The 24,809-nt window shown below is 46.1% G+C and overlaps 2 protein-coding genes across 4 annotated transcripts in view; one reads left to right on the top strand and one right to left on the bottom strand.

Annotated features, from left to right (window-relative positions):
* The window catches only part of LOC102081808 (transcription initiation factor TFIID subunit 4), a 15,546-nt gene extending 7,517 nt beyond the window's left edge, over positions 1-8,029 (top strand). The window contains exons 11-16 of the mRNA XM_019361992.2: positions 106-275; positions 613-743; positions 923-1,048; positions 2,648-2,704; positions 3,725-3,841; positions 6,164-8,029. Of these exons, the coding sequence (XP_019217537.1) occupies positions 106-275; positions 613-743; positions 923-1,048; positions 2,648-2,704; positions 3,725-3,841; positions 6,164-6,325 (763 nt within the window). The 3' untranslated portion in view covers positions 6,326-8,029. The remainder of the gene's footprint in view (positions 1-105; positions 276-612; positions 744-922; positions 1,049-2,647; positions 2,705-3,724; positions 3,842-6,163) is intronic.
* Positions 7,964-24,809, bottom strand: LOC100693037 (BTB/POZ domain-containing protein kctd15). Of its 3 annotated transcripts, none has more exons than XM_003458297.5 (5): positions 24,347-24,455; positions 11,989-12,164; positions 10,240-10,384; positions 8,724-9,026; positions 7,964-8,635 (listed from the first exon to the last, which is right to left on the bottom strand). In XM_003458297.5, exons 1-5 carry the CDS (start codon positions 24,371-24,373, stop codon positions 8,474-8,476), a joined length of 813 nt encoding a protein of 270 aa, XP_003458345.2. In that variant the 5' UTR covers positions 24,374-24,455; the 3' UTR covers positions 7,964-8,473. The 3 variants fall into 3 exon arrangements, with proteins under 3 accessions (XP_003458345.2, XP_019216497.1, XP_019216496.1); XM_019360952.2 differs by lacking the exon at positions 24,347-24,455 and adding an exon at positions 23,864-24,259; XM_019360951.2 differs by lacking the exon at positions 11,989-12,164 and having other exon boundaries at positions 24,347-24,809.

Here is a 24,809-nt window from a genome sequence, read left to right as displayed (position 1 = left end):
GGGAACACTGCTGTGCTTCATTCACAGTGTGGACCTGAGCTCTGACACATTCTTCATCAGCCTCGACATTCCTAACCTTTCCACTTAACTTTTCTTAACCCGCAGAGATGACGACGACATCAACGACGTGGCTTCGATGGCTGGCGTCAACCTCAACGAGGAGAACGCCCGAATCCTCGCCACCAGCTCGGAGCTCGTGGGGACGAAGATCCGCTCGTGTAAAGACGAGTCCTTCCTGCCGAGCGGCCTGCTGCTCCGCCGCATCCTGGACACAGGTCAGTGTGAAAACTCAGTGAATCAGCGGGTCTCCTGATTCTCCTGTACCTGCTCAGGTATCACGTCTGAAAGCCTGTTTCACCTTCAGCTTCAAAGTTCAGGTCAGTCAGTCTGGACCTCCTCTTCTTCCTCCTCCTCCCCTGTCGGCTGTTCTTAGTGAAGGATGCAGGGAGGAGTCTAAAATTAGTCCGAGGACAGGAGGAGAGCTGGAGGTGCTGCAGAGCATGAAGACGAGTTCAGAAAGAAAATGAAGCAGGGATGATCGCCTTGCAGAAACCGCCTGCTGACGTGCAGCGGCGTCCTGTCCTGATAATCTCTCTGTTTTCTCGTCCTCAGCTAAGAAGTTCGGCGTCAGCGAGGTCCCGCCAGAAGTGGTGAACCTGGTTTCCCACGCCACGCAGTCCAGGCTGCGCACCCTGCTGGAGAAGGTTTCGGCCATCGCGCAGCACCGCACGGACGGCGGGAAGGTGAGAACACTCGGACCGTGCCTCACCTGCGTTTAGATCGAGCCGCCGTCGGGCTGTTTCAGGACGACTCTGCTGCACATGTGCTGTTACCGTTGAGCCGCGCAGGGTTATGTTAAATTAGCAGATATTTAAATGGAGTCTGGTTTACATGTCCCGTTTCTCTCCTCCCCCCCCATCAGGATGAAGAGCGCTACGAGCAGACGTCGGACGTTCGCTCTCAGCTGCGTTTCTTCGAGCAGTTGGAGCGTTTGGAGAAACAGAGGAAAGACGAGCAGGAGAGAGAGATGCTGCTGAAGGCCGCCAAGGTACGTCCATCTGATCGAACCTGAATCAGACAGGTTTCTGAAGAGTTTAGTTTAAAATGAATGTTTTTGTAAGAAGCTGAGTTTGGAGGACCAGCTTCCTGTTTCCCGTCCTGAGCTCGTCTCGTGTGTCGTGGTCAGGTTCAGCTGATCATCAGGACTCTGGTTCCCGAGTTTGTGAATGAAAGTCAAAGTTAACGATGTAGCACATTTTAATGCAAAGTTATACAAAATATACACTAAATAGAAACGATCACTAAAGTAAAAACAATATGAAACAAGTAAATCAAACTGCGATTGTGGAAAAGGCCAGGCTTCTGCTTCTGAGAGACCAGGCAGGTAAGTTGTTCTAAAGATCAGGAGCCAATGGGAAGGTTGTTAAATCTGCAGGAGCAGCTGGTTGGTGGACCTCAGGGCTCGTAGGATTATATGGTTTCAGGAGTTCTGCTAAGTAAGCTGGTCCATCGAGACTCTTAAAAAACAAACAGCTTGCATGCAGTGAAGTAAGATCAGAGCCAACGTATAAAGAGCTGCAATAACCGAGACGTTGGGTAGATGTGTGTGTCTGTGGATATCCACCAGCAGAGGACCCACATCTGAGCCCTGTGGAACTCCACATGTGATGTTTGTGTATAAAAACTCACCAAGAAAATTCATGTTTCTCTAAAGGATATAATTTTGCGGACATGAAATCAAATCACAGTGAGTGCACACCTTCACTCTCAGGTGTGTCTCTAAAATGAGTGTGTGAGCCGCCTGGATGAAGGAGGAGGCTTGCAGGCCGGTGTTGAGCCCTCAGCGTGCACGCAGGTTAGATTTCAGGTGTGTTTGCTGCAGGAAGTGCAAACTGAGGAGCTCTGTTTGCGGTCCTAGATCTTCTATCCTCTCTGACGGAGAAAAGGTCATTTCTGTAAGGATCTCTGCTGCACTGTGTGCCGTGAGGCGTCTCTCTGCTCATCACTGATGAGCTCATACTAATCGCGCCGTGCTTCTGTCCCCGCCTGAGGTTAGACATTCTGATTTGAAAGAACAGACTGTAGGTAAAAAATGGGGAGAACATTTTGTATTGGCCGTCACCCCCGCGTACTTAAACAGACTGATGTAACCCCCACAGCTGTGATTCCTCGAATGATGCTTTCCTCCTCCTCCTCATTTAGAACGTTTCTGGTTGATAATTTCACATTTTTTTCGTACAGTGAAACTCGTAGTCTTGCTGCCGACAGTTGGAACAAACCACTGACTGGCTGCTCTCATAAAAACGAGCCGGTCGCGTAGCTCGCCGTTCTCTTTTCTGTTTTTCGCCGTTTAACTTTGGGTTCTTCCTTTGACACCAGCGTTTTTGTTTTCGCCCGCCCACTAAACTCCAGAACCATAACGCCACACGCCTGAGGTTACTGTTTCCCTCCATTTCCATGGATGGTGTTGTAACGTCACCCAAGATTTTCTTTGTGTGATGTCATTTACCGAGGTTACCTGCTCCCTTGACCCCAGACTGTAATAACGTCATCTGTCGGTTTATAAAGGGGGCGGCCTGAGCTGTGGGCAGGTGTCTGACAGGTGAAGGTGAGCAGATTAATGCATCTACTCTGTTTTTACTTCCAGAGTCGTGCCAGACAAGAGGATCCTGAACAGGCTCGACTCAAGCAGAAGGCTAAAGAGGTACACCTGTCTGTCTGTCTGTCTGTGTGCCTGTCTGTGCGCCCGTCTGTCTGTCTGTCTGTGCGCCCGTCTGTCTGTGCGCCCGTCTGCCTGTCTCTGTCTGTGCGCCCGTCTGCCTGTCTCTGTCTGTGCGCCCGTCTGCCTGTCTGTCTGTGCGCCCGTCTGCCTGTCTGTCTGTGCGCCCGCCTGTCTGTCTGTCTTTCTGTCTGTCTTTTTGCGCCCGTCTGCCTGTCTGTCTGTCTTTGTGCGCCCGTCTGTCTGTCTGTCTGTGCGCCTGTCTGTCTGTCTGTGCGCCTGTCTGTCTGTGCGCCTGTCTGTCTGTCTGTGCGCCCGTCTGTCTGTCTGTCTGTCCGTGCGCCCGTCTGTCTGTCTGTCCGTGCGCCTGTCTGTCTGTCCGTGCGCCCCTGTCTGTCTGTCTGTCTGTCTGTGCGCCCGCCCGTCTGTCTGTCTGTCCGTGCGCCCGCCCGTCTGTCTGTCTGTCCGTGCGCCCGCCCGTCTGTCTGTCTGTCCGTGCGCCCGCCCGTCTGTCTGTCTGTCCGTGCGCCCGCCCGTCTGTCTGTCTGTCCGTGCGCCCGTCTGTCTGTCTATCTGTCCGTGCGCCCGTCTGTCTGTCTGTCCGTGCGCCTGTCTGTCTGTCCGTGCGCCCCTGTCTGTCTGTCTGTCTGTCTGTGCGCCCGCCCGTCTGTCTGTCTGTCCGTGCGCCCGCCCGTCTGTCTGTCTGTCCGTGCGCCGCCCGTCTGTCTGTCTGTCCGTGCGCCCGCCCGTCTGTCTGTCTGTCCGTGCGCCCGCCCGTCTGTCTGTCTGTCCGTGCGCCCGCCCGTCTGTCTGTCTGTCCGTGCGCCCGTCTGTCTGTCTATCTGTCCGTGCGCCCGTCTGTTTGTCCGTGCGCCCGTCTGTTTGTCCGTGCGCCCGTCTGTCTGTCCGTGCGCCCGTCTGTCTGTCTGTCTCTCCGTCTGTGACTTTATCAAATGTAAAAACTGAGTCATGTGATCGTTCCTGATGTTCTGATTGTTCCCACAGATGCAGCAGCAGGAGCTCGCTCAGATGCGACAGAGAGACGCCAACCTCACTGCGCTCGCCGCCATCGGCCCGCGTAAGAAACGCAAGCTGGACTCACCGGGCGGAGCTGGCACCGAGGTAAGACACCAGGTCACAGGTGGTGTAGGAAACGGAACACAGCAGGGAACCACATCATCATCATCATCATCATCATCATCATCATCATCATCATCATCAGTGCGTATGTGTGATGATGATGTCAGCTGCTAGCTCAGCTGTTTTTCCAATCAGCTGTGCAGCAGGGGGAGCTACTGCTCAGAGCGCCTGCAGGAACAGTTTAATTCATTACTGAACAACCTCCACCTTCATCCACCCTGCTGAACATGATAAACAGGCCCCTAACCAGCAGAACTGATAACAAGGATAGCTTGAACAAAGTTTGCACAGGTGAGTCATAGACTCCACCCCCACCCTGTACAGGTGATTACTCACTGCTGCCTCTGGTGGTTGTCAGAGGAACTGTAGGTTTACTTCTTCTTCTGCTGCTCTTTTAATGGCACAGAGTGGAGAACCTGCAGCGTGTCTGACCAATCACGAGAGAGCGAGTGTGTGTATGTAAACCCCCCCCCCTCAGTCCACGCTGTGAATGTGAGCAGAGTTCAGTGAAGGGGGTCAGTGTGTGCCTGGGGGACTGTGAGGGTGTGACTCTCCCCCTCTGCCATCTCCCGCTCCCCTCCCCTCAGGGCAGCCATTCATTTCTGAAATGAACTGAGACAGTGGGGGTGGGGGGTGCCCCCCTGCCCATCCTGTCCTGCCTGAGGCTGGCCCCCCAGCAGCCGCAGACAAAGCCGAGCCCCTGCAGAGAAATCCAGGATTTCTGGGCTCGTTTAGCAGATACAGAGCAGCTGGCAGCAAGCTTGGAGGCGGGGGCGGGGCACTCCGGTCGGAGGTGCTGTGTTCATGTTTTAGTAACAGTGTGCTGGCGCCATGCTCGTTGGCTTATGAACTTGGGGGGTTGGGGGGGGCTCCAGATGTTTGCAGCTGTCAGGGCTTTTCTCAGGAAATGAAGCGCCTGATTGGAGGTTGAGAGGAATGACCACGCGATGGAGTGTGTGGCGCGAGCTCACTGAGCTCACCCTGGATTAGCATCAGACACCGTTTGTGTTCGTGGACGCTCAGAGCTCAGAGGAGTCAGCTCAATGAGAAAGTCAAACCTTACCATGTGGCAGCAGCCCTGCAGAGTGAACCGCCGTGGCTCCTGTAGTCACCCTGAGGGGCGTTCACGAGCCCGCGGGGTGTCAGTGTAGATGGAACTTTTACCTGATCCCCGGCTGAGCGTGAGGTCACACACCATCAGTGTTAATGGTATGAGCTTAGACGGCCCGCTGAGGGACAGAGGTTGCGTTTGTATGGGGCGAGGCAGTGTCGGAGCAGCTGTGGTTGGTGCTGAGAGAGTCTGCGTTTGTGCCGTGACACCTGCTCAGGTGTTCTCACGAATGCCGCCCCGCTGTTAGAAAACAAAGGAGCTCAAACTGAGCCTGAAGGCGATCAAAGCCGAATGAAAGGTAGCGTTTGTGCTTCCTGTTGGTGAAACACGGCGTCTGCAGGCATGAATTCAAAGCAGGCTACAGCCTGAGGCGGTGGGGGGTGGGACAGGGGTGGGCGGACCCATCTGAAGCCTGATCGGGCCTGCAGTGGATGCTGAAGGGCAAACTGCTGCAGCTCCGGGGCAGATTAGAAAGAGGCAACACAAATCTGTTTGTGCTGGAAATTTCCAGCCGAGTGGGAAAGGGAGCAGCGCTCCGACGCCATGACACGTGCTGACAGGACGGAGTCACAGATGCGTGCACGCAGGTGTCACTGTGGCGTTGTCAGCTGCTTCACTGAGAGGTGATGTCAGCTCTGAATGAAACAGGAAGTCCATCTTCCTTCATATGACATCCAGCAGAGTGAGGAAGAGCATCCGTCATCCTCAGGAGCAGCTCGCTCTGGATCCATCGCCAACACAGTTTCTCTTCTTTTGGATGCTTGAATATGATTGGCTCACCTTAGACCGTGTGACTGGAACCACTGCGACGGGCATGTTGGAGCAGCAGCTGCTCAGTACTTTGACTGCTCGCTGCAGGGCTGGGAGTCACCTGACCGCGGGCTCCTGGCGCTCCCTCTGCACGCAGGTGTGGCCCGGCAGCAGGTCTGGACCCAGCGAGGGATTAAAGCAGCGTGGGAGAGCTCGCACAGACACGGGGCGGAGCCTCGGCGTAGACCCACCATCTGTAAACACTCCAAACATGGAGGTCAAAGGTCACTGTGCTTCAGGCACTTTTTTAGACCACAGAGACAAATGGTGTGTCAGAGGTTGCACAGCAAGTGCAGCTTTAGCTCATCAGGATTTTTTTTCCTTCCATGTTTGTTTTCTGCTCACTGACTCCGCCTCCTCTTTCTCTTCTTCCTTCTCTCCAGGTGTCCTCGGGCTCGGCTGCCGGCCCCTCCGTGGCCGGCTCCTCCCGCCAGCAGCCCCGCCAACGGATCACGCGAGTTAACCTCAGGGACTTAATCTTCTGTATGGAGCACGATCGGCCCACAGCCCGCTCTCTGATACTCTACAAGGCTCTGCTGAAGTGAGGAGGGAGCTGCCGCCGCCACAGTCCCCCTTCGCCTCCAGTCCTTCAGGGGAGGTGTTTGATTCTAGTCTTCAGTCCTTACAGCACCTTTTAACGCTCAGCTCTGCTTTTACGATTATTTTTAGAAAAGGACGTCCCGCCTCAGCTCACCCTTCCGTTAGCGGAGCACTCCACGGCTCTTATCCAGATCAGACCAATCAGAAACCAGATCCAAACACAGGCTGATTGGACAGATTCTAATTGGCTGAAAGGCTGGTCTGTTTTGGTGCTCGGCTGCTTGTTGATGCGGTTTAAAACAGGGTGTGAAACATGGCCTGGGTTACGCTATCGAAGCTGTGGCCACGCCCACCCCTGTAGGTGAGTCCAGCAGTGATGTCTGGAACAAACTGCTGTTGAATACTGTTTTAAGTCATGTGACCAGGAAATAAACTGCCTTATTAAGTCCGCCCGCTCCATTACCCACGATCCAGCTGGACCTCGAGGAGCTGTGTGGGAGATCTTTGTGTCTTTAGCTGCCGACTTGAGGAACATCACCTGTAATTATTCTGTTAATTACTCGTTTGAGCAAATACTACTTCAGCGTGGAGTTCCTAAGGGCGCTGTTTTGGGTCCTTTCGTTCTTCGCCAATGTTTTCGAATAATGCTATGATTTCTCTTCCTCTTAGAAACCTTTCGTCCACAGCTCCTCCTCCGCTGCAACTCCGCTCAATTAGTCCGCCGATCAACACTTGAAGCGCCTCCCGCGGTTTCATGTGAAGTGTTCCTGTGACGCCATATAAAGCAAGCTGAGCTGACGGGCGTGCAGCGTGACACTCAGCTTCTTCTGTGAGATGAGGTGGCGAGCGCCTCCAGACTCCAGCGCTGTACCTGAACAGGTGCCTTTGAGTCGAAACTTTCCCGACCTCTCGTTTAGATTTCCTGTCAGCCCACTCAGGACGCCGGGCTCGCAGGCTCATCGTTTTGTTTTGAAAGTTTTCTGATCGCACTCAGATCCTTCGGCTCAGTTCCGTCACGTGATGGGAGGAGCTTCTTTTCACGATGTCGTGTTCATCAAAGGAACAGTTTAACATTCAGACAAATCTGTGTGAGAGCCGGACGGTTAGATCGGTGAAGCTGTGGCGTTTTCGGGCGAATCAAACACAAAACGCAGCAAGTGTTTCCTCTGATTTCACAACCTGACAAGTTTTTATCGATCAGAAAAATCAACCTCCAGCTTCAGTCCCGACTTTCAGTTTGTTTTGATTAACCAGCTCTTTTCTCCGATAATGAAATTACAAATATCCTGTTAACGCAGACTGATGCCCTGGTAACCACCGGTTGTCCTTGTGATCGCCTGCTGAACACGCCGCTTGTCTGCAAACACTCGCTAAAATCTTGTTGCCTGCGACGACAAAGCTTTTACTTTGAAGGCGAACTATTACCACTTCCTGCGTGGTTTCCCTGCAGTTTGGAAAACATCGGCCGCGCGATCACGATTTATTTATTTTCCCTAGCAACTGTGGTTACCGTGGCATAACTGTAGCCTAAAATTCCAACTTTGTAAAAGTTTGAGGAACAAAAACATTTTTCCTCATGAAGTTGTTTCTTTAGAAAAACAGTCGACGTCAGACTGAGGCGTCTCAACAGATTTGGATGTTGATGATGAGTGGCTTCATTGGAAGGGGGCGGGGTCTGAACGTCACGACTCTCAGCAGGTAAACTGACAGATTGCCCCTTTAAATGAAGGTGAAACAGGAAGTGCTCCTCCTCCAGGCGGCAGCGGCTGCGTGCGACTGGACTCTAGCCTCGTGGTCGAAATGCAGTTTGAAAGTTTCCGGAAGGTTTTTAACGCTTTAATGTCGGTCTGCGTGGCGATGGCGTGGAGCCCTATGAACTGAAGGACGCCATTTTTGGGACTATTTATATTTCCTACATTGTCGTTTTACAGTTGTTTGTACCTTTGCAAAAAAAATGAAATAAAGAGAAGGAGAAAGTGGGCGGAGCTTTGTGTGTTTTCTTTTTATGAGACATTAAATATACAAACAGCACTTTATAAAAATGTAATTACACTTAGAAAAACCATTATGTACACGGCAGCCAAGCTCCACCTCCTGAAGCCTCCGCTGCAGGTGTGCTCGGCGTGCTCAGGTGACACGGTCACCGCTGCTCTTTAGTCCAGAGGCTCTTGCTTAATCCGGATCGGCGTGCTGGTGACGGAGCGGCTGTGCCGCAGGTCGCGACACAGCACGTACTCGCTGAACTGGGACGAGTCGACACCGCCGCCGCAGGACGCCTTGATTCCGAAGCCCTTCAGGAAGAGGCGCTCGAGGACCTGCGGGGAGACACGGAGGCACAGATGAGACCCGCCTCTCCTCGGCTCCTGGCGTGGGGAGAACGTTTGGCGATGCGAGCGGACTCACCTGCACAGAGTTGAGCCTCAGGTACCCGTTGAGAGGGAAACGGATGACGTGGGTGGGGTCCTGGTTCCAGCCAGCGTTCACGGAGTTGCACATCATGTCTCCGGTCTCGGGGAAGATTTCCTCGATGAGGACCTTCTCGCCACTCAGCACGATCCTCTCGCCCAGGTCGGGCGTGACGCGGACCACCAGACACTCGCAGGGCGCCGTCCGCTGGGCCTCGCGTTCCGCCTGCCAGCGCTCCAGCTCGCGCACCATCGGAGTAAGCTGGTAGTACTGAGCCTCCTCGTAAAGCTGGGGGAAGTCCTGAGGAGAGAGTCACAGGATCAGCTGATCAACAACAATAATAATAATAATCAATTAATTACTGATCAGCCTGATGATATAGGCAGCTATTTGATCACATGACCTGTTTCCTGGGTGGTGTCTGAAAACTGTCAGATCAACAGCTGGAGCATGTAGATTCAATCTACCAATCACAGAGAAGAAATCCAGCAGGAGGAGGAGCTCCACATCACATCCTCTCTCCAGTTATTCCTTCCTGTCTTTGTTTTCTTGTTTCCTCCATTTCTTTCCTTCCTACTTTCCTTTAAAAAAGAAAACTCTCCTGACCTTCACTTCCTGCCTGTATTGGTGCTTTTATTCTGAAAACCTGAGCACACTTAATTCCCTTGCATCTGATTTTCTCTCTCTGACACTCAGATGGAAATTTGTTGTTTTTTTTTCTCACTGCCTCAGGCGTCCTGCTGCATCAAAGCCTCCTCCCCTTCCCCCCCGGTGGAAGTCGGTGTGGATGGGTTTTTGTAAAGAGGCGGTGTGTCCGCGGGCCGTCTGACTCACTGTGAGCCGAGTATCTCAGCAACAACACACACAGATGAGAGGAAACAATATGCTGCTAACACACACCTGCTTTCATTTAGTAAAACACACTCGTCTGCGCCGCCACCGCCAGCATCAGCGCCACAGCATCGGCGCGTTACAGAGTCCGAGCTAAAACAACGAGTCTCAGTATGAACCAATCATCTCTGAGTCACACTGTTCACTACTCCTCACAGAGTTTGTTTTACACATTTGTGAAATTTGACCATGAAAGTACTTTACAAATAAACATAAGCTGTTTCCATGGAAACGGTGAAATCTAAACTAAACCGAGTGCTGGTTGTCTCGGTTTAGTTTATTTAGATTCTGCTCAGCATGTGGTCCTCTCACACTCTGCTGGTCACTGTCTGGACGAAGCTCACAGGTTATTTATACAGTTACAGGCTCATTAATGTAGCACCAAATCACACGTGTGCCCCAGGGAGCTTCATACTTCAGGCTGAGGATCGCACAATAACAGGAAACCCACAGGCGGACCACTGCCTGTGAGCGAGCACTTGGCAACAGTAGGAAGGAAAACTTCCCTTTCAACAGGAAGACCCAGGTTCAGGGAGGGGCGGCCATATAAAGATCACCAGTAATCCGACTGGTCTGAACCGTGAACAGGCGTTCACCTGTGCCGGCAGCTGCAGGGGCTCACCTGGAAGTCTTCAGGAAGCAGCAGCTTGCAGGTGCGCAGGAAGCTGAGGATGTAGCGGAAGATGTCGCCGTCCCGGTCGATGAAGTAGTGCTGCTTCAAACTGTCCAACACGATGGGCTCTGCACCGCTGAACATCCGGCTGATCCTGTGGAGACACGAGCCGGGGTCACGGTCTGATGTCAGACTGCCTGAGGTCAAATGTCAACAACATGCAGACAGAGCGCCAAAAAAAAAAAAAAAGATCTGAGGAATGCAGAGCAGTTGAGACTGAAGCGTTCTCTCGGTTAGCGCCAGAAACAGAAAATCCTGATTTCACCTCACAAACTCAAAGTGGAGGAGGACAGGCTCATGCTGGGATCTGTGCGGATGTCTTTACAGAGGCACATCTGGATCAGTTCAACACAACTGATCAGTGACAGAATAAAGGTGATGATGTCATAGAAACTGTCTGTTGTTGAGCGTGTTCATTCGAAAGCTCCAAACTTCAGCAGCTGTGAATCACTGAGAAGATGAGGAGTCTGCGCGTGCTCAGTGAGGAGGATGAGGAGGAGTAATGGTAAATGGACTGATTCTTATATAGTGCTTTTCCACTCTGCTGGAGTACTCAAAGCGCTGTATACAACGTGCCTCATTCACACACTCACACCCAATCTAACCAACATTCACACTCCAATGGACGCAACTTGAGGTTAGTATCTTGCCCAAGGATATTTGGCATGCAGACTGGGGGAAGCCAAGGATCGAACCACCAACCTTCCAGTCAGTAGCTGATCTGCTCTACCATCTCTCTGCCATCCGCTACAGCCACCCCAGTCTGAGCATGCTCAGTGAGGCGGATCATGTGGTCAGGCTCTTGTGGAGTCTCTGCAGCTTGAATCTCTTCTCCTCCTCCTCTTATCTGCTTTGCCTCCTCGTCGCTTCCTCTGTCCTTCAAAAGTAAATTAGAGCTCCTCTGTCCTTCTCTCGCTCTCTTTGCTCGGGTACAGCGAAGAGCGATCAAACACGGCATCATTAAACTCCCTGTTCCCGCCATTAAGCAGCTGCAGGTGTTTGTATTCATCACATTTTTCACCATTAAATGCTCCTTCTCATCTTTAACTGAAGAATTAGAAACTGTTATTATTACTGATTTACACCGTGCCTCATCGGGCGCCGTAGGAGAAGGCCCCACCCCGCCACGGGCCTGTTTTTCATTTTAATGTTAATATTTTAACTTTACCACAGAGCAATATTAGCATACAGCGCACACACATTATCATCAATCATGTTATTATGGCTGTTTTTGTGAGAGGTCATGATTACTTTTTTAAAGCAGGAAGTGAAACCTCCAGTGTGCTTTTGATGGCTGCGCTGTGGGCGGATACAGGTAACGGAGAAAAACTCCACATCAGAGCCTGATTGGCTGTAGATACCGGCTGGTACTGGCCCAACTCAGACACACCTGTGTGGGTGTCGATATGCAAAGATCAGAAAACTTTTTATACAGAAGAGGAAGCAAAAAGAAAAATGCTGCGTTGTTATAGCACAGTTTGTCCAGCAGGGCGGCGCTGGCCTCACTGTTCCACAAACTAGCATTCATCTGAGAACATTACGCCGTCCAGCATCGACCACGTGACTCAGCCCTCTGTCATCCAGCGTGAATATATATGTTCCCTCCAGTCTTCACTTTAAGGACCCAGAATGCTTTTCATCTCGCTTCAGTAAACACACTTGCATGCCCAAGTATTCCCCCAGGCTCGCGTCTCTCACCTGGACTCCGGGAACTTGGTGAGCGTCACCAGGCTGCTGGTGTACATGTGCCCGCCTACGTCGATGTGGACGGGGGCGTTGGCCTTGGTGAGCTGGGCGGGCAACGGGATACCTTGGGCCGTCATGGGCGACACAGGTGAGTGGCTCAGAGACATCCTGGACAAGCTCCGCCCCTCCTGTCACAAATAACAGCTGGTCAAAATTCAGAACACACCCGTTGTATTTTGAAGAGGCTTCACCTGGATTTAACCAGGTGTGTCCTGCTGAGTTTAAAACGCTTAAGTGATTTTTTCAGCAGCTTTGCATTATTCACAGCTCAAAATAATGCTCCTTTATCTGATACAGTCGGAAATTAGTTGTTATAGCTCCACCTCTTTTAAGCCCTGGCCCCGCCCCTTCAAATCCTGACCTGTGGGTCAAGTTAAAACCCTACTCCAAGCTGGCGAGGCCGAAAACGCTCAGCACGAACTGCATAAAGTGACGAACCAAGAGGCGAAGTAAGGCGGCAACTTCCAACTTTTATATACAGCCTATGGGCTGTACCCCTACACCAGTGTTTCCCAACCACTGGGCTGCGGGACATAGGTGTGCCGTCAGAAATGATCAGGTGTGCCGTGGAAGATTATCTGGTTCCACCCGATTAGTACTCTAAACGACCAGCTTGAGTAACAGGCAGAACAACAGAACATTCTCTTCCACCACAGGGCAGTACAACTACCTGCTCTAATTCAATGGGTCGCCAACTGCCAGTAAAACAGAAGAAGACAAAGAAATGACATAATAGTCATGCTGTGAGACGACGCAGCGCATAATAGCAATAGATAAACTAGAAAGTGCATTTTCTGAAGAAACTGCAGTGTGAATGCTTGAATCTGAATGTATGCACTGAAATGAACTAATTGCTGAATTTTAAGTTAAAAATAAAAATGTTGAATGAGCCTGAAAATACAGAGTTTTTAACCTGAAAACAAAAGTGCAGAACTTTTGAAAGCTGATGTTCACACAGAAGAAGTTGGAGAATAGGTGAAAAGTCTTTAAATTAAAATTTGGAAAACCTAAGAAATGAGAACAGAAAATTTAGAGTCAGAAAACATCTGAATGAATATTAAAAGTTCATATTCTTTGAATCACTGAATGACTAAAGTGTGATCCCTCCACTTGGATCCACGCACTTTTAAAGGTTTAAATCTATGAGCTTTGAAAGACACGGTGCTGGAAAGAGAACAACGATGGCCACGTTTTGAGGGTAAAATGATGGCTGTAGAGCAAACACTGTGGACACAGCAGCAGTTGAAAGAGAAGTGTTTAAGATGAATCTTGGCACAGTGAGAGACAGAGCTCGTTAGGCAGGCAGGTGTGAGCCTGGTTGCTATAGTGACTGCACCCAATGGCTCCATACACACGCACACAGACATGCACCTCACTTTTGCTGCTTAAAATGAACAGAAAAGTCAGGTCGAAACAAATCGCTCCCAAATGAAAAGTACAGGTCCTATTGATGAAATTCTTTCACCGTGAGCGGCAACAGTGTCCAGTCTACCTAATTCTCAGTTTTCATGCCTGTGGAGTTTATTATATGGACGTGGTGACAGTGTAAAAACACCATGCTCTTCTGATTTTCAAACGAACCTTCTGAGCCATTTTAACATTAGAGTCTATGGAGGAGTTGGAGGGAGGAGGCTGTGCTTTGGTGACATTTATGAAAGAACCATAACACCTAGTACAATAGTAAACACATTGGATGAAAGAGGACAGCGATGGCTACGTTTTGAGGGTAAAATCATACCTGTAGACCAAACACCGTGGACACAGCAGCAGTTTTAAAAAATATTTTAAGATTAATTTTTTTGCTCCTCTCACTCTAGCAGTTCAGCTGTCTCACTCTAGCCCCAACATTCCGTCCCATACACACCCATTATAAACTCTGAAACGGGTGAAAAAACATCATGAAACTTAAACTGGAACTGAAGAAAAAGTATAATAGATATTGAAAAGATAAATACAAGTTCAATAGTTGAATGTCTTGTCTTCGTTTTAAAGTTTGAATGGTGGCTCTATGTCAATGTATATGGAAGTAGATACAGTTTGAAAATGAGTAAGTTGAAGGAGAATTTGAAGGGTCTCCCCATTGAAATACATGGGAAATTTTTGTTGAAAAAAGTTGAATAAAATTAAAAATATAAATGTTAAAAATGAGAAAAATAGAAGCAGTCGTGTCCAAAAGAAGAGGAATCTAACGGTGTTTGAATGGTTTTTCTAAGTTGAACGGTTTTGAAGGAGATAGAGTACAAAAAACGTACGGAATATAGAAAATAGAATAACTAGAAAGTGCATTTTCTGAAGAAACTGCAGTGTGAATGCTTGAATCTGAATGTATGCACTGAAATGAATTAATTGCTGAATTTTAAGTTAAAAATGTTGAATGAGATGAAAAATGCAGAAATCTGCACCTGAAAATAAAAGTGCTGAACTGCTAAAAGCTAAAATCCACAGAGAAGAAGTTGGAAAAGAGCTGAAAATGTTTTAAATGTAAATTAGAAAAACCTAAGTAATGAGAAAAGAAAATTTAGAGTCAGAAAACATCTGAATGAATATTAAAAGTTCATATTCTTTGAATCACTGAATGACTGAAATGTGTGATCCCTCCACTTGGATCCACACAGTTTAAAAAGTTTACATCTCTGAGCTTTGAAAGACATGCTGTTGGAAAGAGAACATCGATGGCGACGTTTTGAGGGTAAAATGATGGCTGTAGGGCAAACACTGTGGACCCAGCAGCAGTTGAAAGAGAAGTGTTTAAAATGAATCTTGGCACAGTGAGAGAGAGAGCTTGTTAAGCAGGCAGGTGTGAGCCTGGTTGCTATAGTGACTGCACCCAATGGCCCCATACACACGCAGACATGCACCTCACTTTTGCTGCTTAAAATGAACAGAAAAGTCAGGCCGAAACAAATCGCTCCCAAATGAAAAGTATAGGTCGTATTGACAAAATTCTTTCACTGTGAGCGGCAGCAATGTCTAGTCTACCTAATTCTCAGTTTTCATGCCTGTGGAGTTTATTATATGGACGTGGTGACAGTGTAAAGACAGCCTGCTCTTCTGATTTTCAAAGGAACTTTCTGAGCCATTTTAACATTGGAGTCTATGGAGGAGTTGGAGGGAGGAGGCTGTGCATTGGTGACATTTATGAAAGAACCATAACACCTAGCACAATAGTAAACACATTGGATGAAAGGGGACAGCAATGGCTACGTTTTGAGGGTAAAATCATACCTGTAGAGCAAACGCTGCGGACACAGCAGCAGTTTTAAAAAAGATTTTAAGATTAATTTTTTCGCTCCTCTCACTCTAGCAGTTGAGCTGTCTCACTCTAGCCCCAACATTCCGTCCCATACACACCCATTATAAACGCTGAAATGGCTGAAAAAACATCATGAAACTTAAACTGGAACTGAAGAAAAAGTATAACAGATATTGAAAAGATAAATACAAGTTGAATAGTTGAATGTCTTGTCTTCGTTTTAAAGTTTGAATGGTGGCTCTATGTCAACGTATGTTGAAGTAGATACAGTTTGAAAATGAGTAAGTTGAATGAGGATTTGAAGGGTCTCCCCATTGAAATACATGGGAAATTTTTGTTGAAAAAAGTTGAATAAAATTAAAAATATAAATGTTAAAAATGAGAAAAGTAGAAGCAGTCATGTCCAAAAGAAGAGGAATCTAACGGTGTTTGAATGGTTTTTCTAAGTTGAACGGTTTTGAAGTAGTAGGACTACAAAAAACGTACGGAAGAATAAAATATAATAACTAGAAAGTGCATTTTCTGAAGAAACTGCAGTGTGAATGCTTGAATCTGAATGTATGCACTGAAATGAATTAATTGCTGAATTTTAAGTTAAAAATAAAAATGTTGAATGAGCCTGAAAATACAGAGTTTTTAACCTGAAAACAAAAGTGCAGAACTTTTGAAAGCTGATGTTCACACAGAAGAAGTTGGAAAATAGCTGAAAAGTTTTTAAATTAAAATTTGGAAAACCTAAGAAATGAGAACAGAAAATTTAGAGTCAGAAAACATCTGAATGAATATTAAAAGTTCATATTCTTTGAATCACTGAATGACTAAAGTGTGATCCCTCCACTTGGATCCACACACTTTTAAAGGTTTAAATCTCTGAGGTTTGAAAGACACGGTGCTGGAAAGAGATGAACAATGGCTACGTTTTGAGGGTAAAATGATGGCTGTAGAGCAAAAACTGTGGACACAGCAGCAGTTGAAAGAGAAGTATTTAAGATGAATCTTGGCACAGTGAGAGACAGAGCTCGTTAGGCAGGCAGGTGTGAGCCTGGTTGCTATAGTGACTACACCCATTGGCTCCATACACACACACACAGACATGCACCTCACTTTTGCTGCTTAAAATGAACAGAAAAGTCAGGTCGAAACAAATCGTTCCCAAATGAAAAGTACAGGTCCTATTGACGAAATTTTTTCACCGTGAGCGGCAGCAATGTCCAGTCTACCTAATTCTCAGTTTTCATGCCTGTGGAGCTTATTATATGGACGTGGTGACAGTGTAAAGACACCATGCTCTTCTGATTTTCAAACGAACCTTCTGAGCCATTTTAACATTAGAGTCTATGGAGGAGTTGGAGGGAGGAGGCTGTGCTTTGGTGACATTTATGAAAGAACCATAACACCTAGTACAATAGTAAACACATTGGATGAAAGAGGACAGCGATGGCTACGTTTTGAGGGTAAAATCATACCTGTAGAGCAAACACCGTGGACACAGCAGCAGTTTTAAAAAAGATTTTAAGATTAATTTTTTCGCTCCTCTCACTCTAGCAGTTGAAGCTCTCACTCTAACCTCTAACATTCCGTCCCATACACACCCATTATAAACTCTGAAACGGGTGAAAACCCATCATGAAACTTAAATTGGAACTGAAGAAAAAGTATAATAGATATTGAAAAGATAAATACAAGTTGAATAGTTGAATGTCTTGTCTTCGTTTTAAAGTTTGAATGGTGACTCTACGCCAATGTATGTGGAAGTAGATACAGTTTAAAGAGGAGTAAGTTGAAGGAGAATTTGAAGGGTCTCCCCATTGAAATACATGGGAAATTTTTGTTGAAAAAAGTTGAATAAAATTAAAAATATAAATGTTAAAAATGAGAAAAATAGAAGCAGTCATGTCCAAAAGAAGAGGAATCTAATGGTGTTTGAATGGTTTTTCTAAGTTGAACGGTTTTGAAGGAGATACAGTACAAAAAACGTACGGAATAGATAAAATAGAAAAATAAAGATTAGAAGAACAATACTGTGAATGCTTTTACAAGCAGTCACACTAACTAGAAAGTGCATTTTCTGAAGAAACTGCAGTGTGAATGCTTGAATCTGAATGTATGCACTGAAATGAATTAATTGCTGAATTTTAAGTTAAAAATAAAAATGTTGAATGAGCTGGAAAATACAGAGTTTTTAACCTGAAAACAAAACTGCAGAACTTTTGAAAGCTGATGTTCACACAAAAGAAGCTGGAAAATAGGTGAAAAGTTTTTAAATTAAAATTTGGAAAACCTAAGAAATGAGAACAGAAAATTTAGAGTCAGAAAACATCTGAATGAATATTAAAAGTTCATATTCTTTGAATCACTGAATGACTAAAGTGTAATCCCTCCACTTGGATCCACACACTTTTAAAGGTTTACATCTCTGAGCTTTGAAAGACATGCTGTTGGAAAGAGAACAACGATGGCTTCGTTTGAGGGTAAAATGATGGCTGTAGAGCAAACACTGTGGACACAGCAGCAGTTGAAAGAGAAGTGTTTAAGATGAATATTGGCAGAGTGAGAGAGAGCTCGTTAGGCAGGCAGGCAGGTGTGAGCCTGGTTGCTATAGTGACTGCACCCACTGGCTCCATACACACGCGCACAGACATGCACCTCACTTTTGCTGCTTAAAATGAACAGAAAAGTCAGGTCGAAACAAATCGCTCCCAAATGAAAAGTACAGGTCCTATTGACAAAATTCTTTCACCGTGAGCGACAGCAATGTCCAGTCTACCTAATTCTCAGTTTTCATGCTTGTGGAGTTTATTATATGGACGTGGTGACAGTGTAAAAACAGCCTGCTCTTCTGATTTTCAAAGGAACTTTCTGAGCCATTTTAACATTAGAGTCTATGGAGGAGTTGGAGGGAGGAGGCTGTGCTTTGGTGACATTTATGAAAGAACCATAACGGTGCGTTCACACCGGACGCGAAAGAGGCGAGCGAAAACGCCCAAACGCCCCTAATGTCACGCGTGCACATTTGCACCTCAACGCGTGTCCAGGGAAAATCCACCGCGCCTCAAAATTGCATGTTTCCACGCGCGTGAACCGGAAATGTGGGAGGAAGTTGTGCCAGATGTGTTGTGCTGCAGATGTCCTCTGAATAAACACATTATCTTGTTAGCGGAAAGGTATTTGGACATCAGTGGGAAAATATCAGGACAGTAGGTGGGCTTGCTAGCTTTTGCACGGTTTCATTGGGTCAGTCTGGAAATTAAAAAGCAGAATGAATGAACTTACCAGGTTGCCCAATCTCCTCACTAATGTGCCTCCAAGCTAGGTCCGTTTTATTCCTGTCTCGGTAGAAGTAGCAACATGCATCATTTAGCTCTGGATGATTAGCCACGGCACAGATGAGCTTTTCCTCCATACGGAGTGACTGGATCTGCCCCTTTGACCTAGTTACAGCCACGTCACCAGGCTCCTGATTGGTTGTTGGGGCGTGATTTGACACCGGAGTTCGTATTTTCCAACTCAGCGTGTGCACAAAATGCAACACACAACCTGACGTGCGTGGTTTTCTTTCGCGAGTCACACGCGCCCCACGCGGTACACTGACGCGTATTTCACGGGTTTTGGCGTTTTCCCGACGCAAATCTGCCTCCGCATTTTCGCCGGACGCGCAATCGCGTGTCATCGTGCTCTTTCCATTGACTTTACATGTGAACCTGACGCTCTGGCCGCCTCTTTCGCGTTCGGTGTGTGCGCACCATTACACCTAGTACAATAGTAAACACATTGGATGAAAGAGGACAGCGATGGCTACGTTTTGAGGGTAAAATCATACCTGTAGAGCAAACGCTGCGGACACAGCAGCAGTTTTAAAAAAGATTTTAAGATTAATTTTTTCGCTCCTCTCACTCTAGCAGTTGAGCTGTCTCACTCTAGCCCCAACATTCCGTCCCATACACACCCATTATAAACTCTGAAACGGCTGAAAAATCATCATGAAACTTAAACTGGAACTGAAGAAAAAGTATAATAGATATTGAAAAGATGAATACAAGTTGATTAGTTGAATGTCTTGTCTTCGTTTTAAAGTTTGAATGGTGGCTCTATGTCACCGTATGTGGAAGTAGATACAGTTTAAAGAGGAGTGAGTTGAATGAGAATTTGAAGGGTCTCTCCATTGAAATACATGGGAAATTTTTGTTGAAAAAAGTTGAATAATTTTAAAAATATAAATGTTATAAATGAGAAAAATAGAAGCAGTCATGTCCAAAAGAAGAGGAATCTAATGGTGTTTGAATGGTTTTTCTAAGTTGAACGGTTTTGAAGGAGATAGAGTACAAAAAACGTACGGAATCTATAATAATAAAATAGAATAACTAGAAAGTGCATTTTCTGAAGAAACTGCAGTGTGAATGCTTGAATCTGAATGTATGCACTGAAATGAATTAATTGCTGAATTTTAAGTTATAAATGTTGAATGAGATGAAAAATACAGAAGTTTGCACTTGAAAACAAAAGTGCTGAACTGCTAAAAGCTTACAACTACACAGAAGAAGTTGGAAAAGAGCTGAAAATGTTTTAAATGTGAATTTGAAAAACCTAAGAAACGAGAAAAGTCTATTTAGAGCCAGAAAACATCTGAATGAATATTAAAAGTTCATATTCTTTGAATCACTGAATGACTAAAATGTGATCCCTCCACTTGGATCCACACAGTTTGAAAGGTTTACATCTCTGAGCTTGGAAAGACATGGTGCTGGAAAGAGAACAACGATGGCAACATTTTGAGGGTAAAATGATGGCTGTAGAGCAAACACTGTGGACACAGCAGCAGTTGAAAGAGAAGTGTTTAAGATGAATCTTGGCACAGTGAGAGACAGAACTCATTAGGCAGGCAGGTGTGAGCCTGGTTGCTATAGTGACTGCACCCAATGGCTCCATACACACGCTCACAGACATGCACCTCACTTTTGCTGCTTAAAATGAACAGAAAAGTCAGGCCGAAACAAATCGCTCCCAAACGAAAAGTATAGGTCGTATTGACAAAATTCTTTCACCGTGAGCGGCAACAATGTCTAGTCTACCTAATTCTCAGTTTTCATGCCTGTGGAGTTTATTATATGGACGTGGTGACAGTGGAAAGACAGCCTGTACTTCTGGTTTTCAAACGAACCTTCTGAGCCATTTTAACATTAGAGTCTATGGAAGAGTTGGAGGGAGGAGGCTGTGCTTTGGTGACATTTATGAAAGAACCATAACACCTAGGACAATAGTAAACACATTGGATGAAAGAGGACAGCGATGGCTACGTTTTGAGGGTAAAATCATACCTGTAGAGCAAACGCTGCGGACACAGCAGCAGTTTTAAAAAATATTTTAAGATTAATTTTTTTGCTCCTCTCACTCTAGCAGTTGAGCTGTCTCACTCTAGCCCCAACATTCCGTCCCATACACACCCATTATAAACTCTGAAATGGGTGAAAAAACATCATGAAACTTAAACTGGAACTGAAGAAAAAGTATAATAGATATTGAAAAGATAAATACAAATTGAATAGTTGAATGTTTTGTCTTCGTTTTAAAGTTTGAATGGTGGCTCTATGTCAACGTATGTGGAAGTAGATACAATTTAAAAATGAGTAAGTTGAATGAGGATTTGAAGGGTCTCCCCATTGAAATACATGGGAATTTTTTGTTGAAAAAAGTTAAATAAAATTAAAAATATAAATGTTAAAAATGAGAAAAATAGAAGCAGTCATGTCCAAAAGAAGAGGAATCTAACGGTGTTTGAATGGTTTTTCTAAGTTGAATGGTTTTGAAGGAGATACAGTACAAAAAACGTACGGAAGAATAAAATATAATAACTAGAAAGTGCATTTTCTGAAGAAACTGCAGTGTGAATGCTTGAATCTGAATGTATGCACTGAAATGAATTAATTGCTGAATTTAAGTTAGGAATTTTGAATGAGATGAAAAATACAGAAATTTGCACCTGAAAACCAAAGTGCTGAACTGCTAAAAGCTGACAAGCACAGAGAAGAAGTTGGAAAAGAGCTGAAAATGTTTTAAATGTAAATTAGAAAAACCTAAGTAATGAGAAAAGAAAATTTAGAGTCAGAAAACATCTGAATGAATATTAAAAGTTCATATTCTTTGAATCACTGAATGACTAAAATGTGATCCCTCCACTTGGATCCACACAGTTTTAAAGCTTTACATCTCTGAGCTTTGAAAGACACAGTGTTGGAAAGAGAAGAATGATGGCGACGTTTTGAGGGTAAAATGATGTCTGTAGAGCAAACACTGTGGACACAGCAGCAGTTGAAAGAGAAGTGTTTAAGATGAATCTTGGCACAGTGAGAGAGAGAGAGCTCATTAGGCAGGCAGGTGTGAGCCTGGTTGCTATAGTGACTGCACCCAATGGCTCCATACACACGCACAGACATGCACCTCACTTTTGCTGCTTAAAATGAACAGAAAAGTCAGGCCCAAACAAATCCTTCCCAAATGAAAAGTACAGGTCCTATTGACGAAATTCTTTCACCGTGAGCGGCAGCAATGTCCAGTCTACCTAATTCTCAGTTTTCAGGCCTGTGGAGTTTATTATATGGACGTGGTGACAGTGTAAAAAAACCATGCTCTTCTGATTTTCAAACGAACCTTCTGAGCCATTTTAACATTAGAGTCTATGGAGGAGTTGGAGGGAGGAGGCTGTGCTTTGGTGACATTTATGAAAGAACCATAACACCTAGGACAATAGTAAACACATTGGATGAAAGAGGACAGCGATGGCTACGTTTTGAGGGTAAAATCATACCTGTAGACCAAACACCGTGGACACAGCAGCAGTTTTAAAAATATTTTAAGATTTATTTTTTTGCTCCTCTCACTCTAGCAGTTGAGCTGTCTCACTCTAGCCCCAACATTCCGTCCCATACACACCCATTATAAACTCTGAAATGGGTGAAAAAACATCATGAAACTTAAACTGGAACTGAAGAAAAAGTATAACAGATATTGAAAAGATAAATACAAGTTGAATAGTTGAATGTCTTGTCTTCGTTTTAAAGTTTGAATGGTGGCTCTATGTCAATGTATATGGAAGTAGATACAGTTTGAAAATGAGTAAGTTGAAGGAGAATTTGAAGGGTCTCCCCATTGAAACACATGGGAAATTTTTGTTGAAAAAAGTTGAATAAAATTAAAAATATAAATGTTAAAAATGAGAAAAATAGAAGCAGTCGTGTCCTAAAGAAGAGGAATCTAACGGTGTTTGAATGGTTTTTCTAAGTTGAACGGTTTTGAAGGAGATAGACTACAAAAAACGTACGGAATATATAATAAAATATAATAATAATAATAAAGATTAGAAGAACAATACTGTGAATGCTTTTACAAGCATTCACACTAATAAAGATTAGAAGAACAATACTGTGAATGCTTTTACAAGCATTCACACTAATAATAAAGATTAGAAGAACAATACTGTGAATGCTTTTACAAGCATTCACACTAATAAAGATTAGAAGAACAATACTGTGAATGCTTTTACAAGCATTCACACTAATTAGAAGAACAATACTGTGAATGCTTTTACAAGCATTCACACTAATAATAATAATAAAGATTAGAAGAACAATACTGTGAATGCTTTTTCAAGCATTCACACTAATAATAAAGATTAGAAGAACAATACTGTGAATGCTTTTACAAGCATTCACACTAATAAAGATTACAACAACAATACTGTGAATGCTTTTACAAGCATTCACACTAATAATTGAAAAGGAAAAACAGTCAGTGTGACCTGGTCCTGGAGCAAACTCCGACCCAGATAAAGGCCCTAGCATGAGCAGTGGTCAGAAGGAAGCAAGAAAGGTAAAATGGGAACAAACCGAGCCAATTCTGCTCTGCCTGGTGTGGGGGGGGGAAATTATCAATATGCTTTATGTGACATTTTTGTTTGGTGGTGTGCCGTGGCTCCAAAAGGTTGGGAAACACTGCCCTACACGACCAGCAGGGGATTCGCCGTGTGTTAAACCTACGTCTAGTTTTCTTCTTCTGCTGTTGTTTACTGAACCAGCTGGAAGAGGAGCAGCGCCAACTAGTGTTTCTCTCACCTAGGCCACCTCACTCAGGTATACCCGTCACTCAGTCTGTGGGGGAGGGGGCAGAGGCTCTTCCCCCGTCATAGCAGAAGTTTTGTTCCAAATTTTTTCATTCTGGTTGAGATAAATGTAAATAACGAGGCTGGACGCCCACCCCCGCCCGCTCCATGTCCCCTGGGATATGGAGCATGAAAGGTGAACATTGCCCCGGGTCACACCGGCGTAGGACCCCGCCCCCACCTGCCTGTCTGCAGTGGTGCGTTCAAATGTCAGGAAATAACAGACCTGAGATCAGTCCGTGACTTTCATCAAACCCTGAAATAAAGACTTGACCTGCACGTGAGGCCATGTGTTTGAACTTTAAGGTTCGGAACATCAAGCCCTTCCACTCCCACACTTAAACCAACATACGGCCAGACATTAGAAATACCCAACATTTAAGGTGTCCTCGCAAATCCAACGAAGCCAGGTGTCTCCTTACCTGTGTGAAGGTCTCCTCTCCACACTGTGCGGGCTTCTGGTGAAATCTGGATACTTCACCGACCCCCGGTTAATTCTAGAAAACCGTAACTTTAACCCCAAATTAACGGAGATAACTTCCGTCCACAGCGGCGGAGCAGCCGGCAAAGGATGGCCAGAAACCAGACGCGCTACCGGCAAAGGTTCCGACTGCGCTGAAACATTCTGTAATGTCAGAATAATTGTTTGTGCCGATGTGAAGAGTGTGCTACGAAATCACTAGAAAACACGACGATGTGTGGTGTGGTGGTTGTGTTTGTCACCGGCACCCCGGAAAACTTAAAACGGACGTTTTTTTAATGGAGTCTGGCGGCGAGAACGGAGCAGCGCGGCGTTTCTGCGCGGAAACGCGTCTGAATTTCTAGTTTTTACGTCATAAACTAGCAAACTTTGTAAATGAGCGTCACGGCAGCACCTGTGCCCCCCTCTCGCCCCGCTCACTCACCTGAGAGGAGACCGACACGGAGGACATGGAGGGCGGCGTGAGAGAGAGCTCCGTTCCGGAGAGACTAAGGAGGAGCAGAGAGGAGGGCTGACAGAGGAGCGCCCGGGGCCCCGCAGACCCCCCGGGGCCAGGTCATAGTCCCGACCCCACCGAGGCAGCGCGCGCACAAAGGTGAGATCCCGCAGTGCCCGCCCCCCTCCCGAATGACGTGTCCCATCACGCATTACCCGCCCGCGGTCAAATGCGCCATTTCAATTACTGCGCACTGCTGGATGGAGACGTGCGCCGCCAGCCTGCGCATTCAGAGAGGAGAGCGGCGCGCTCACCCGAAAGCATTTTCAGCTGCAGAGCGCGCGCACCCCCCCACCCGCGGTTTATTTTGATGTTGTTTTCATATTCCCACACTGTCCTATAGATAAAAGATGACCCGCTAACACTGACTCACTGCGCCATCTTGTGGTAC

The sequence above is a fragment of the Oreochromis niloticus genome, linkage group LG7, assembly GCF_001858045.2.
Source record: "Oreochromis niloticus isolate F11D_XX linkage group LG7, O_niloticus_UMD_NMBU, whole genome shotgun sequence".
NCBI classification, from domain to species: domain Eukaryota; kingdom Metazoa; phylum Chordata; class Actinopteri; order Cichliformes; family Cichlidae; genus Oreochromis; species Oreochromis niloticus.
The sequence above is the reverse complement of the archived record's forward strand: the minus strand, read 5'-3'. Positions and strand labels throughout refer to the sequence as shown.